Raw genomic sequence first — 13,099 nt, 5'->3', positions numbered from 1 at the left:
ACAATGGAGAGCGGAGGATTTTTCAAAGTGGTATTTGGTGGAAAAAAAATAAAAATATATCGCATTTAACTATCAAAGTTCTAAGGAAACGTACGTCTCAACAACACATTGTACCACAAGGTCTGGAAACTACTATGCAGCCACTGCTGTTTTAACGCTTTGCTTGACACATATCTACCCCTCCAGCCCCAACTCGTACCATAGACCCTTATATAGCCCATATATGCATGTTTCCTGTCACAGATGAACATCTTTTTACATGGTTTGGTGTCAGAGCAAAGAAAATGTTCACATAGTGACCAACAATTGAGCTTGACATGGTACGACTTGCCACATTAGGTTAGAAATAAACTGCTTTGTTATGTTAGTTTAAGTTGGAGGTGACCTGGGGCATTTTTTCATTCAACTGCAGAAAGCATGATGACTTTGATCGCAAGGTGGGTGAAGGTGGGGTCTGCGTGTTTTTTGTGTTGTTGTTTTTGTTTTTAATGCTCAAATATAGGCTTGATAATTGAAATCTGTGTGCCCCACATCAGGGATATGTTTCTTTTTCAACCCAGTTCTCATGGGATGGTTTAATCTAAAACTGCAATTCCAATTTTAAGAGCTCATCATGTGTGTCGTGGAAAATTACACAATTTCACTCAAATGGTACAAAAACTCAAAAATCATTTATTCACTGAATATATGACCAGTGTTTGACTGGAAACGAATCCAGGGTTTATTCGACTTTTTGGCCGAATAAGTCATGCAACTCTTAAAAAAATAAGCAGTACAGAAAACGGTTGGGTGGATTTGCTCGAAATAATCCATTGATGTTCATCTAGGTATGCTAGCAACGGGTCGTGACAGTGTGGAGATCTGAATTTAAGAGTGGGACATTTTCAAATTTAAATGATTTGACTCAGTTCAATTCAGTGGGATTACGATTCCATTCAATATGGTACTGTCATGTTTTGCGTGATGGTAGTGCAGAGGACCCCAAAAAGCAGGGAGGCAAAGTGGCGAGTTCCACGCTGTACACTCAATCCTACTGGTGTCCCAGCCACACAGCTGCAGTGGAAACATTAACCAAACCGAAGCTTCTCAATTACAGACAGCAACTCTTATGTTCAACCTCTTTTTGTCTCAGGATCTGTCAAATTCCTTCTTGTTAACTTTGTTGCCAATGGGAAGTGGCTATTGCAAGTTCAGTGTATAGCTCCTCAAGTCCAACATAACAGGTAACAGCGTAACAGCTGGTCAGTTACGCCTTCAATCACTGATTGGTTGGTTTTCATCAGACGCGGTGGTTTTCTCAAAATTAAAAGAGAGGTACAAGATGGGATCCCCCCCCCCCATCCCAAATAATTTCCTCTTTTTTTACTGCTTGGTACTACTGATAGTTACAACAAAAATGAGAAAAAGTGTTTGGGGTTTTTAGCATTCAGTTCCTAGATAGATTAATAAATGCCAAAAATAAGGTCGCAATAAATGCACCAAAGAGAGAGAGAGGGATGAAGGGGAGGGACCACAAACATAAGAGGAAACTTCCCTCATTAAATGTACATCCCCAACGACAAGTCGTCATTGCCATGATGTAAGACGACCCATCATTCACCGGGAAGAATATTCACCATCGACCAAGTAAGTGTCTCATCAACTTTTCTGTAAGTACACACATTTGAACGCACTCGTCTGATGACTGATCATTACCTTTAATGTTTGGAATTTTTGCGGAGGATCTCGAGGTCCTCTTCTTCTTAAGCACGGAAGCTAAAGTTCATATTCATGTCCAGTCAAGAGATGGTTGCTCCTACAGGTCACAACATTAGGTATAATTGCACAGTTTAATGTCATTTAATACAAGAGCTGTCGCTAATGTGCTTTAAGGAGGGCAAAATATTAACAATAGGTCTCAGTATGATGCGCGGCAGTATATTGGCAAGTGGGAATCAAACTACCGGTAAGTAATATATTGCACACACATACAGTATCTCTTTGATAGAATCCATCAAAAGTGAGCATCATCATTTTTTAAAAATGATTTCATTAGACTGTGCAGTGAGGTTAAATCAAACACGTGCCAGCAAAACATGTCAATTTTGATAGAACACATGCAAAAGTCTTAAAATACAGTAAGTGTCATCAAGAAAGCAATGTCGACAGAATTACAGGAGAATGTACAGTTGTGGTTGCAAGTTATTTCCTGCGGCAGAATGGTACAACCTACATTTCTGGTCGAGGGGAAGAAAACTAAATTACCGGTACGTGCTAATGCTTACATTGACTTGACCATGACCCTAAAAATAAAATAGTTGTGAAAAGCTGTACTGTCATAGCTTTTCATATCCAAAAGGTAGTCACTCAATGCAAAACTCTGAATGTTGCAAATAAAAAATAAAAAAACAAAAAAAAAACCCCATAAGAATAAATAATAATAATAATAATAATAATAATAATAACAACATTTTATGTGATATAAGGTTGGAATAATTTTCACAAAGCTGCTGTTTGATTTCTGTTGCAGATAAGGAAGTCTTCTATTGTAAATAAGTAGCTATACAGTCTACACATGTACAGAAAAATAAAAAAAATAAATAAAACGCAAAGGGAAAACAAGTGTTTTTGATGTTTTGAATGTTTTTACATTTTTGGAAATAAATGATGATATTGCCAGAAATGCGAATGAGGATAGATGATGATATTGGTCATTGGCATTTGAAAGTTAACGTAATATTGTCAGTAGTTTAGAGAGTTAAAAAAAATTATGCAAACATTTACCTATCAATAGCAAAATTGGAGAAATTGATTATTTTGCACTGGACACTGTATTTATTCTTTTATTTGTGTGTTCATGCATCGATAACGATATATCATTTGTAGGTCACTGATACATGGCCTTATTTATATAAGAAAAACAATGTTGAGAACAAAAAAATTGAAATAAAATAGGTAAAACATTATTCATTTGTTTAATAAGTAAACAATGCTTATCCAATTCCTATCAAAGAACAAAAAAGGATATCTACGTGATCCTTAACTTTTAAATGGTAGTGTACGGTATATCTACAATGGTGGATTTTCATGGAAAACTAAAAAGTATATTTTAGGCGTGTGTGTGTGTTTATTGTATACGTTAGTAAAATATCAAACAACATTAGAATGTAGTGCAAAGAATGTGACAGAGGATTAGAATTATACAAATCATGCTCATCCATGATCAATCATCCAACACAACAATGGTATCTCACAAACAGTACATTTTGCAAAATGATCATTTTAAAAACTGCCGCACGTTCTCAAGAAATACCAGTATGTAAATTAAATCTAATTTTGTTGATCATTTACTTTCCATCTGTGAAAGGGGTTTGTTTGTAGAAAGTGTGGCTCATCACACGCTGCATCATCTTAAAGGTTCGGCTGTCTCACAGCCATCCGTACAACGGATTATACAACGGGGCTCTTTTGCGAAAATCTCGTTCTAACTTGAATTTGAGATATGTGCGATCCAAATGTTGTCGCAATGTTGTCGAGTGTTTCATCACGGTTTAAAACATTGAATGTACTTTTGTGGCTTTACGGCCTGCATGTGAAATCTGTCAGAAGACACAAGCCCAGTTGCCAACACTCAAATGTGATATCAGCTATGATACGATGGGTCTATGAATAAGAAACAAAAAAAAAGACAACCTCTGACCTCGGTTTAGATTTGAACGGATGCCATATCAGACAAGGGACTGTATTTGGTAACATAATTTATCAAGAACCGCAAGTTCCTGGCAATGTAGATAACAAGGGGTAGGACACGATGATTTTTTTTAACTTCTTCCTACTCCTTTGAACATATAATTTGTGATGATGATCATTTTCTTTTCCTTTTTTATATCTTGCTTGCCTTCATTTCTTGCCAATTTGTTGCTGTATTGTATATTTAGTATGTTCAATAAACAATAAACAAACAAATGTAGGTGCAGAAACGTGTGTTCCAAATGTACTGGCATCCTCACGCATGCAAATGAATGAATTATATTCAATTGTAAGCATTACAATACATCATATAGAGATAAAACATAAAACCAATTATATATATATAAATATATATATAAAATATACACATATACACACACACACACACACACACATATATATATATATATATATATATATATATATATATGTATAAGTGTGGATGTGTGTGTGTGTATATATATATACAGTATAGTATATATACTGTATGTGTGTGTGTGTGTGTGTGTGTGTGTGAGAGAGAGATATTTTTGGGGAGCGTGAGAGCAGTGTTTAGAGCGTGTGCGTGTGCGTGTGTGTGTGTGTGTGTGTGTGTGTGTGTCTGTGCATGTGGGGGTGTGGGGGGGGGGTTAAATTGTATTTTGGTACTTTATTGGTAGCAACCTAACAAATGGATGAAAAGCTCAACCAGAACCCATTTTTTTCTCCTTTGTTCCTTTGTGTTTATTTCAGTGATGATTCGACTCAACAACAGTCAATACTTCCATTTCCTGCAGTGGGCCAACGCTTTACGGCGCTCAGGTTTAATGTGTGATGCCCTCATCTTGGTGAAGAATCAGACATTTCGGGCTCATCGGCTGGTGTTGGCATGTGCTAGCAGACGACTCGAACAGAAACTCACCCGAGCGGACACAGACGGAGAGGTCCACTGTAGACTGGAGGATATCTCACCCAAAACCTTCCAGCAGGTCTTGGACTTTGCCTACACACAGAGTCTGGAGGTGTCGGAAGATGATCTGCAACAGCTTCTCCTCGCTGCTCAGTTTCTGGAAATGCACCCGCTGGAGGAGCAGTGCCAGCGCCATTTGGACACACTCAGAACAGAGCAGGTGTGTCAAAGACACAAAGGAACCAGTGAGAGCGATGAGGAAGAGGAGCTCAAGAAAAAGAGTAATGCGGAGGAGAACCTCCAAGAGGCTCCTATCACCAAAACCAATATCACGGAAAAGACAACCGCAGAAGAATCAAGAAAAAAGTCCAAATTAACGATATACAGTCGAGGCAGCGTCATCACCAGCTCAGTCTCTAACTCGTCGTCCTCTCCTTGGACCATCCCAAACCACATGTGGAGCTGCGCAAGCAGCCTGAGACGTCGAGCCGAGAACGACTCCACCTTGCGAGCAGCTCAGCCCTGTCAGCGCACTGCAGCACATGCCATCACTTTCCCCACACCGCACATCTCCCCTCTTCAAGGACCCCCTTTCCAGTCCCTGAGTAACCGCTCTGTGGTAGCAGGCTTGCATCCACTTTATGGACAACAGCTTTACTTTGCCACCACTGAGACGGGAGGTAAAATCAAACCGGACTTGCAGGTGACAAGAATAAAGGCAAGCAAGAAGGCAGACAAAACCAGTGAGATCGGGTAAGTACTATAATGCTCTTAGTAGTAGTAGGAGGAGTATTGAATATTATATTATGCATATATATATTTTTTTTTTATATATACACACGTATAAATATACACATATATATTAGATGCAATCAGATGATAGATGACAACGTTATCTTAGATTTTCCGATTACGATTGTTATAGAATAATATTTCTATATTATGTAATACATTACATTATATGATTAAGTATTTTAATATCTGACAGTGGTCAACCCATTTTTAATTAGAGATGTAAGGAAACTTTTTTTTGGGCACTGATTCCATTCATCTTCCTAACCGCTTGATCCTCACTAGGGTCGCGGGGGGTGCTGGAGCCTATCCCAGCTGTCTCCGGGCAGTAGGCGGGGGACACCCTGAATCGGTTGCCAGCCAATCGCAGGGCACACAGAGACAAACAACCATCCACGCTCACACTCACACCTAGGGATAATTTAGAGTGTTCAATCAGCCTGCCATGCATATTTTTGGAACGTGGGAGGAAACCGGAGCACCCGGAGAAAACCCACGCAGGCCCGGGGAGAACATGCAAACTCCACACAGGGAGGCCGGAGCTGGAATCGAACCCGGTACCTCTGCACCGTGAAGCCGACGTGCTAACCACTGGACTACCGGGCCGCCGGCACTGATTCCGATGGCGTTTTAATAATAAAAAAAATACAAATAAAAAAATCACAATCAATAGTGATGTATGTAATGCAGTCTCATATTAAAATGTCTTTTGAAATATTTTTTTGACAGACTCGGAGGCCAGCAGTCCTTTACATGTTATCCGTTCTCTTCATTATCTGTCTGCCTGAAATGTTGTGAATCATCAGTCCTCTTTTTTTACCTCAAGTTGTGCTAGCATGACATGATTACCATTCATTAACTTGATTTTTCCCTTCAGAGCGTTGAAACACCCGACTCATCGGCATGTGCTGCTTTTAGAATGAAAAAGAACAAAAAACGTCAGATCTCCAAATATCAACAGTGTAGTTGTTTTTTGTTTGTTTTTTTAATGAATTGTCTCAAAACCGACTGATCACTCATACTTGTTTTGAATAAATGCACGCTGCCTCTCATTCCACACTGTATCACCCAATTGTGTGTCTGTAGGGGAGTCCCCTACATTTCTCCCCTCCTTTGCACAAATCAAGATTTTCCACCCACTGAAACCCTGTTGCGTGGCAAAAAGCGACAATTTCTACACTCTGTGAAACTGTTTTGGAACTTTGTGGGAGGAAAAACCCCAACTATTACTGTGTTTCTTTGAATGATCCTCTTCCTCCCACTTCGATGCAGCATGACAGCATTTATCCTGTAGTCGAGACGAGAGGAAGTCATAGACACAAAGGCCACGACATTAGGTACACCTGCACAACCTAATGAGCTGCATCACAAGAGATGCCACTCTGTCTTTTCTAAATGATGAAAAGTATCATATTATTCATTCATTCATTCATCTTCCGAGCCGCTTGATCCTCACTAGGGTCGCGGGGGGTGCTGGAGCCTATCCCAGCTGTCTTCGGGCAGTAGGCGGGGGACACCCTGAATCGGTTGCCAGCCAATCGCAGGGCACACAGAGACGAACAACCATCCACGCTCACACTCACACCTAGGGACAATTTAGAGTGTTCAATCAGCCTGCCACGCATGTTTTTGGAATGTGGGAGGAAACCGGAGCACCCGGAGAAAACCCACGCAGGCCCGGGGAGAACATGCAAACTCCACACAGGGAGGCCGGAGCTGGAATCGAACCCGATACCTCTGCACTGTGAAGCCGACGTGCTAACCACTGGACTACCGGGTATCATATTAATCATGGCCTATTATTTACATTAATATTTCTCAGACAGTGTAGTTTTTTAATTGCATTACTCTATAAAGTTTCTCAGGGCTGATGTATTTATTTGGTTTTTGGATTTCGCTCGACTCTGGTCTACCTGTGTGGTGTGGAATTTGTGTGTTTTCCCGTCGCTTGCTTGGGTTTTCTTCAGGTACTCCGTCTTGCATTCTAAAAGCATTCACATTAGGGGTGTTCACACGGCAAGATTTGGTCCAGTGCTACGCCGGGACTGCCCCAGTAGAGCGTTCACACGTGCAAATTAGCTCTGGCGTAGCCCCGGAAAAGAGCTTACACCGAACCAAATTTGATCCATCTCAGAGAGGTGGTTTAACAATTTGCTCCGGAGCAAATGCTCGTTTGCGAAGCAGCACCGATGTAAATTTGCACATGTGAACGCAACTGGGTTAAATTTGCTCCAGAGCAAATGCTTGTGAATAGTACGTACGGCGAGAATGTGTTGCTTTCGTGCTCTGTCGGACTTCCGTGATGTGTTTGTTTAATTTACGACACAAGACTTGGCTGGTAACATCTTTCCTTTTGTAGGAGACTGGACTGTCTTGGAGTTGTTTATGTAGTTTGTTCCTTTGTTGTGTATTCACAACCCCCCGCCCCCATATAATTTATTTTGGGATTTCCTCTCTTAATTTTCTGTTTGGCGCATTACGTGTTTGCTTTTCTGAGTGTCATTGAAGTCATCGTTGATTTACGTTATCGGGGGCGGTCACTCTCGAGCAGAAGGCACGGAGACCGAGAAGGAGACGTGCCTGTCCAGTAGTCTCTTTGAGTTGTGTATACGTTTTAAAAAGAACCAACAGGACAGCTCATTTGTTTTCTGTCGTTTTGCTCCGCTGCAGAAACTGCCGTGTGAACGCAAGTGGGGCTGCACCGACGCTGTGCCGGTGCTAACACGCTCAGCGGCTTTGTACGTGTGAACGCTCCACACAATTTGCTGCAGTGCAAAATATATCGCAACAAAATACATCGGTGCAGCGCCAGAGCAGATGCGCGCCGTGTGAACACCCCTATTGATCCAGATTCTCAGTGGTCCATCGAGTGTGAATGGTTATTTGTCTACTGTACTGTATAGTGCAGAGGTGCCCATTACGTCGATTGTGATCGACCAGTAGATCAGGGACTGGTCCCAAATCGATCCGAGGGGTGTAGAGGAAAAGAAATAATAATAATAATAATAATAATAATAATAATAATAATAATAATAATAATAATAATAATAATAATTGTGTGTAATATATTTTTGTGTTAATGCACACTGCACCCTAATCATTCTATCAGTCTCCCTTTCACAAAAAGTATTTAAAAAAGAAAGTAAAATAAAGCAGGTAATCTTTACCCTACAGTGGCATGTGACTGCGTCACCGGAAGTTATTAGCGCTCAGCAGTCTGCAGTTGCAGCTTGTGCTCAGAGTTGTTGCGCTATTCTTTTATCATTATCATTATCATTATTCTCATTCAGAGTTTGTTGTGTCTAATTCACTGAGGGGACGGGCAAAGAATGGGAATCTGGAGGGCTGATCCCGGGAAGTTGGTTGATCGAAAAGTAGATCTTCAGTCAAAAAAGTTTGGGCACCCCTGGTAGAGTGTATGTGCCCTGCGATTGAGTGGCAACCAGTCCAGTTTGTAAGCCGCCTCTCACCTAAACTCAGCTGAAATAGGGCTCACCTATGACTGTAATGCGGATAAGTGCAATAGACTATTATTATCAGCTGCAGAAGAAGTCATACGAGTAGCAGTTGTTGGCATCACAGTCATATGTCAATCCGTTTGAGATTTTGTTCCAATGTTCGACGACAGGTTTAGTGCACTCGTACATCAACAAAGTCTTACTTGTGACTTTTTCTACGATACAATATTTCTGCACAAATCAGGCACACAAGTCGAACAACTACGTGCTACTCGCGACATCAAACTGCACACCCCACCATTAACGTAACCTATAAACCAGTACACAACACAACGGTGCGCATCACAAAACCAAGACAGTGGCAGAATCATACATTGGCGCCTGAGTCAAACTCAAGGGAAATGTGAACAGTTCCAAACAGCAATTGTGTGTGCTCAAAGCATGTAGGCTTCAGATAGAAAGTTTAAAAAAATGTTAGCAAAATCCTACGAAAACAACTGAACGTTATTTGCCGTTAAACATTTACATTTAAACGGTGGCAGTAGTGTGTTGACGCTCCTTTAACTTAACATAAGTCCAAATATGATTGGATCCTTCTGAGCGCATCCACATGGGCAGTTTTAACAGCATGTGCACGCTTGTGCAATCACATTATCTCAGTTGTTCACGTTTACTTCCTCTCCTTGAAACGATTTCATTTATTTTTGCTATTCAGTTGGACAGCCGGTTATAGGTCGCATGATAAATGTGGGAAAACAATTGAAATGATTTATCTTGGTCTCATTTTATTATGTATATCACAAAACCTGGCATTTGAAAAGTGGTGTGTAGACTTTTTATATCTACCAGCATGTCCGACTCATTTTGCGGCTCATAGACACAAGTAGAATATGATGTCAACCTGTAAAGGCTTGCCATACAACTCGTAAAAGTTGTAGCAGTAGTAGTACTCATAGCATCATGAATAGGAATGATGGGCTTTATTCAATTGTTTCTTTTTACAGCGTCACTTCTCGTAGTTACCTGGTGATTGGCTTCATATCGTATCGTGAGTTATAAAAGCTGAGTGTAAACAAAGTAAAAAAGTAATTTTCTCCACAGTTGCCCAGGAGCGCACAATGCCAACATGGTAAAAGAATGCAACCACTGCAGGTCACAACCGCGTCGTGACCCTGCCTCCTCGCCATCAGGTAACCACCGTAAGCCAACACACAATACAAATCATATACTGTAATCGACATAATGTACAAATAAGCAAGAGCACGCATCAGTGGTGTTGGTGCAGAGTGTCGTCAAGCCGATGCGAAAGATAATGTCACACTTGAAAAAAAAAAAAAGCAACACTTGTCATGACCTCCAATGATGAACTACGCAGTGGAAAGTAACCAAGAGAGAGTGGTTTTGCGAGCATAGTGCAGCATGTGGTTTATGAGATGCAGCTATGCTGCAGTACAGTATGTCCTGCACACAAGTGTGGTGTATGTGCAAAAACAACATCACACAATCACGCACGCAACGTGTACTATTTTAAATGTAGCTGACATGGCTGGATTGTATACTGTCATGTATATACATGGCTGTATATACTGTATACTGTTCTTCGCTCCCATACATATGCATGTGGCGTGGATCACCCCCCGTCCCAATTGAGCTCTTTGGAACAAAAATGTACTCACTCAAAAGGTTAATATTATTGAGGTACTGTACTACATTTGTATTGCATGTCATTCCAAATCCACAACAACCCAAAAAAATATTAAGCCTACACAAAATAGACTACAGGGCAGTCAGTATAAGACTGCAAGCGCAACTAAGCCATGACTGCCAAGTAGTGTTGAATGGTGATATTACAACTTAAAACCATGCAATGGAACCCAACTATAAGCAAGGGAAAGAGACCAAAGACCTGGTACGTTAATCCCTTCACCACATTGTTTCGCCTCTTTCACTTTAACACTACAACAATGACAGAAAAGTCAACACAAAGTGACATGATGCTGACTCAAATCATCACACAGCTGATTCAACTATGGCATATTTTACAACATAGTCAAAGACAGATTGGATTTTTTTTTTCACAATGATATTGACATGTATGAATGGAACTATATCATGTTGAAATCAAACCATGATGGGTTGATTTTCTTGCACCTCACTGTTGAATAGGTGAAGCCTAAGAATGTTGTCGCCTCTTTGTGACAGACAATGAATGCCGATTGAATGGGCAAGACTTGAGAGGAGAGAGACCCTACCAGTGCCGACACTGTCCTAAGAAGTTTAGTCTCAAGCATCAACTGGACACGCATCACCGTATTCACACAGGTGAGTAAGTGAAATTTAAAGAGTCTTACAGGATCTTGGCTGACCCGCGAGAACTTCTTAAATGTAAAAATAACAAACCTCTTGGTGGCCTCCTCTCGTGCCAAAGGTGAGAAACCCTTCGAGTGTCGTCTGTGTGGGCAGCGCTCCCGGGACTTCTCAGCCATAATCAAGCACCTGCGGACTCATGGTGGGGCATCCCCTTACCGGTGCACCCTCTGCTTAGAGTTCTGCAGCAGTCTGGTGGCCATGCAGAGGCACGTCAAGAGCCACCCGCTGCACGAATTCCCCCCAGACTGGAACATCAGTTGCACATACCTGTACATGTCACATATCAGTCAACACTGACAGCTTTCAATAGGACACATCTGTATAGTGCAATAATGCACTTGGCGTCTTCTTGCATCACCAGTTTGGAGGACTTGATCTGGTTTTGGTTTGGTTTGGTTTGGTTTGTTTATTGAACATAAAACATATACAGTAATAATTTGACAGAAAATAAGGTAGATAAAAAAGTAAAAGAAAGAAATCAGTCTTCATTCAACACAGTTATTATGTTCAAGGGAGTAGGATGAAGTAAAAAAACTTATCTAGTCCTACCCCGTTATGTGTTTATATCTACTAAATCATTTTTATATCAATCAGAAAAGAAAAAGTAATAAGAAGTCTCCATTAAGGCTCATACTTTACCCTTAACCGTGATATTTTCACAACTTTTGGTTTGTATCGAGATTATATACATCCTCACCCTGGCACTCTTGTGTCAATTTTCTCTTGTATTCATAATGGATATTGCAATACCTTTCTCTATTTATCAACTTAGTTCTGATTTATCATTATATTTAATGTTTAGTATTTATCATTTTAACTCTGATTGGTGTAGGTTGTTTGTACTATTTTTTTGAATTTGTTTTTGAACTCAGCAAGCGATTTACTCATTTTTAGGTTCGTTTCGAGATTGTTCCACAGATTAACACCTTTGCTAGATACACTTCTTTGCTTGATGTTTGTTCTTGTTTTGAGTTTTTTGAATAAGTTGGTACCTCTTAATTCATAGTTGCTTTCTCGAATTTCAAAAAACTTCTGAATGTTTTGGCAGAGCAGGTTATTGTGTGCTTTGTACATTAATTGGGCGATTTTAAAGTCAACCAGGTCATAAAATTTCATCGTATTTAATTTAATAAATAGTGGATTTGTGGGTTCCGTATATTTTGATCTATTAATAATTCGAATTGCTTTTTTTTGTAGTTTGAGAATAGGGAGTGTGTTTGTTTTGCAGGCATTTCCCCATATTTCCAGACAGTAGGTCATGTATGGTAATAATAATGAAGTGTATAATGTGTACAAGGATCTCTTATTTAGCACTTCCTTGGTTTTGCAGAGGATCCCTACGGTCTTGGCTATTTTTCTTTTTACGTTATCGATATGTGGTTTCCAACATAGTTTTGAGTCTATTACTAATCCGAGAAACTTGGTTTCATACGCTCTTTCTATTTCAATTGAGTTTACCATAATTTTAGCTTGGTGTTTGATTGGTCTTGTGCCAAAAACAATTGACTTCGATTTTTTCAGGTTAAGTGACAATTTATTTCTGTCGAACCAGTTTTTTAATTTGTTTAATTCGTTTTCTACGGTTGTCAGGAGCTGTTTCAGATTTATTCCAGAACAGTAGAAAGTTGTATCATCAGCAAATAGGACACATTTAAATAGTTTTGAGACCTTGCAGATATCATTTATATATAAGATGAATAGTTTTGGACCAAGCACTGACCCCTGAGGTACTCCGTGAGTGATTTTCAGTTGATTCGTTTTTTTATTGTTGAGTTGCACGTACTGATATCTGTTTTCTAAATAACTTTTTATCCATTTATAAGCTACACCTCTAATGCCATATCTTTCTAGTTTTTTCAAT

The 13,099-nt window shown here is 40.0% G+C and overlaps 1 protein-coding gene across 2 annotated transcripts; it reads left to right on the top strand.

Annotated features, from left to right (window-relative positions):
- Positions 1-1,353: 1,353 nt before the first annotated feature.
- zbtb32 (zinc finger and BTB domain containing 32) lies at positions 1,354-11,610 on the top strand. Of its 2 annotated transcripts, none has more exons than XM_052065498.1 (5): positions 1,354-1,649; positions 4,462-5,371; positions 9,970-10,058; positions 11,071-11,190; positions 11,297-11,610. In XM_052065498.1, the coding sequence occupies exons 2-5, from the start codon at positions 4,464-4,466 to the stop codon at positions 11,533-11,535; spliced, it is 1,356 nt and encodes a 451-aa protein (XP_051921458.1). In that variant the 5' UTR covers positions 1,354-1,649; positions 4,462-4,463; the 3' UTR covers positions 11,536-11,610. The 2 variants fall into 2 exon arrangements, with proteins under 2 accessions (XP_051921458.1, XP_051921457.1); XM_052065497.1 differs by having other exon boundaries at positions 1,532-1,626.
- The last annotated feature ends 1,489 nt before the right edge of the window (positions 11,611-13,099 follow it).

The sequence above is a fragment of the Hippocampus zosterae genome, chromosome 5 (genome assembly GCF_025434085.1).
Source record: "Hippocampus zosterae strain Florida chromosome 5, ASM2543408v3, whole genome shotgun sequence".
NCBI classification, from domain to species: domain Eukaryota; kingdom Metazoa; phylum Chordata; class Actinopteri; order Syngnathiformes; family Syngnathidae; genus Hippocampus; species Hippocampus zosterae.
This window is presented reverse-complemented; position numbering and strand designations above follow the sequence as displayed.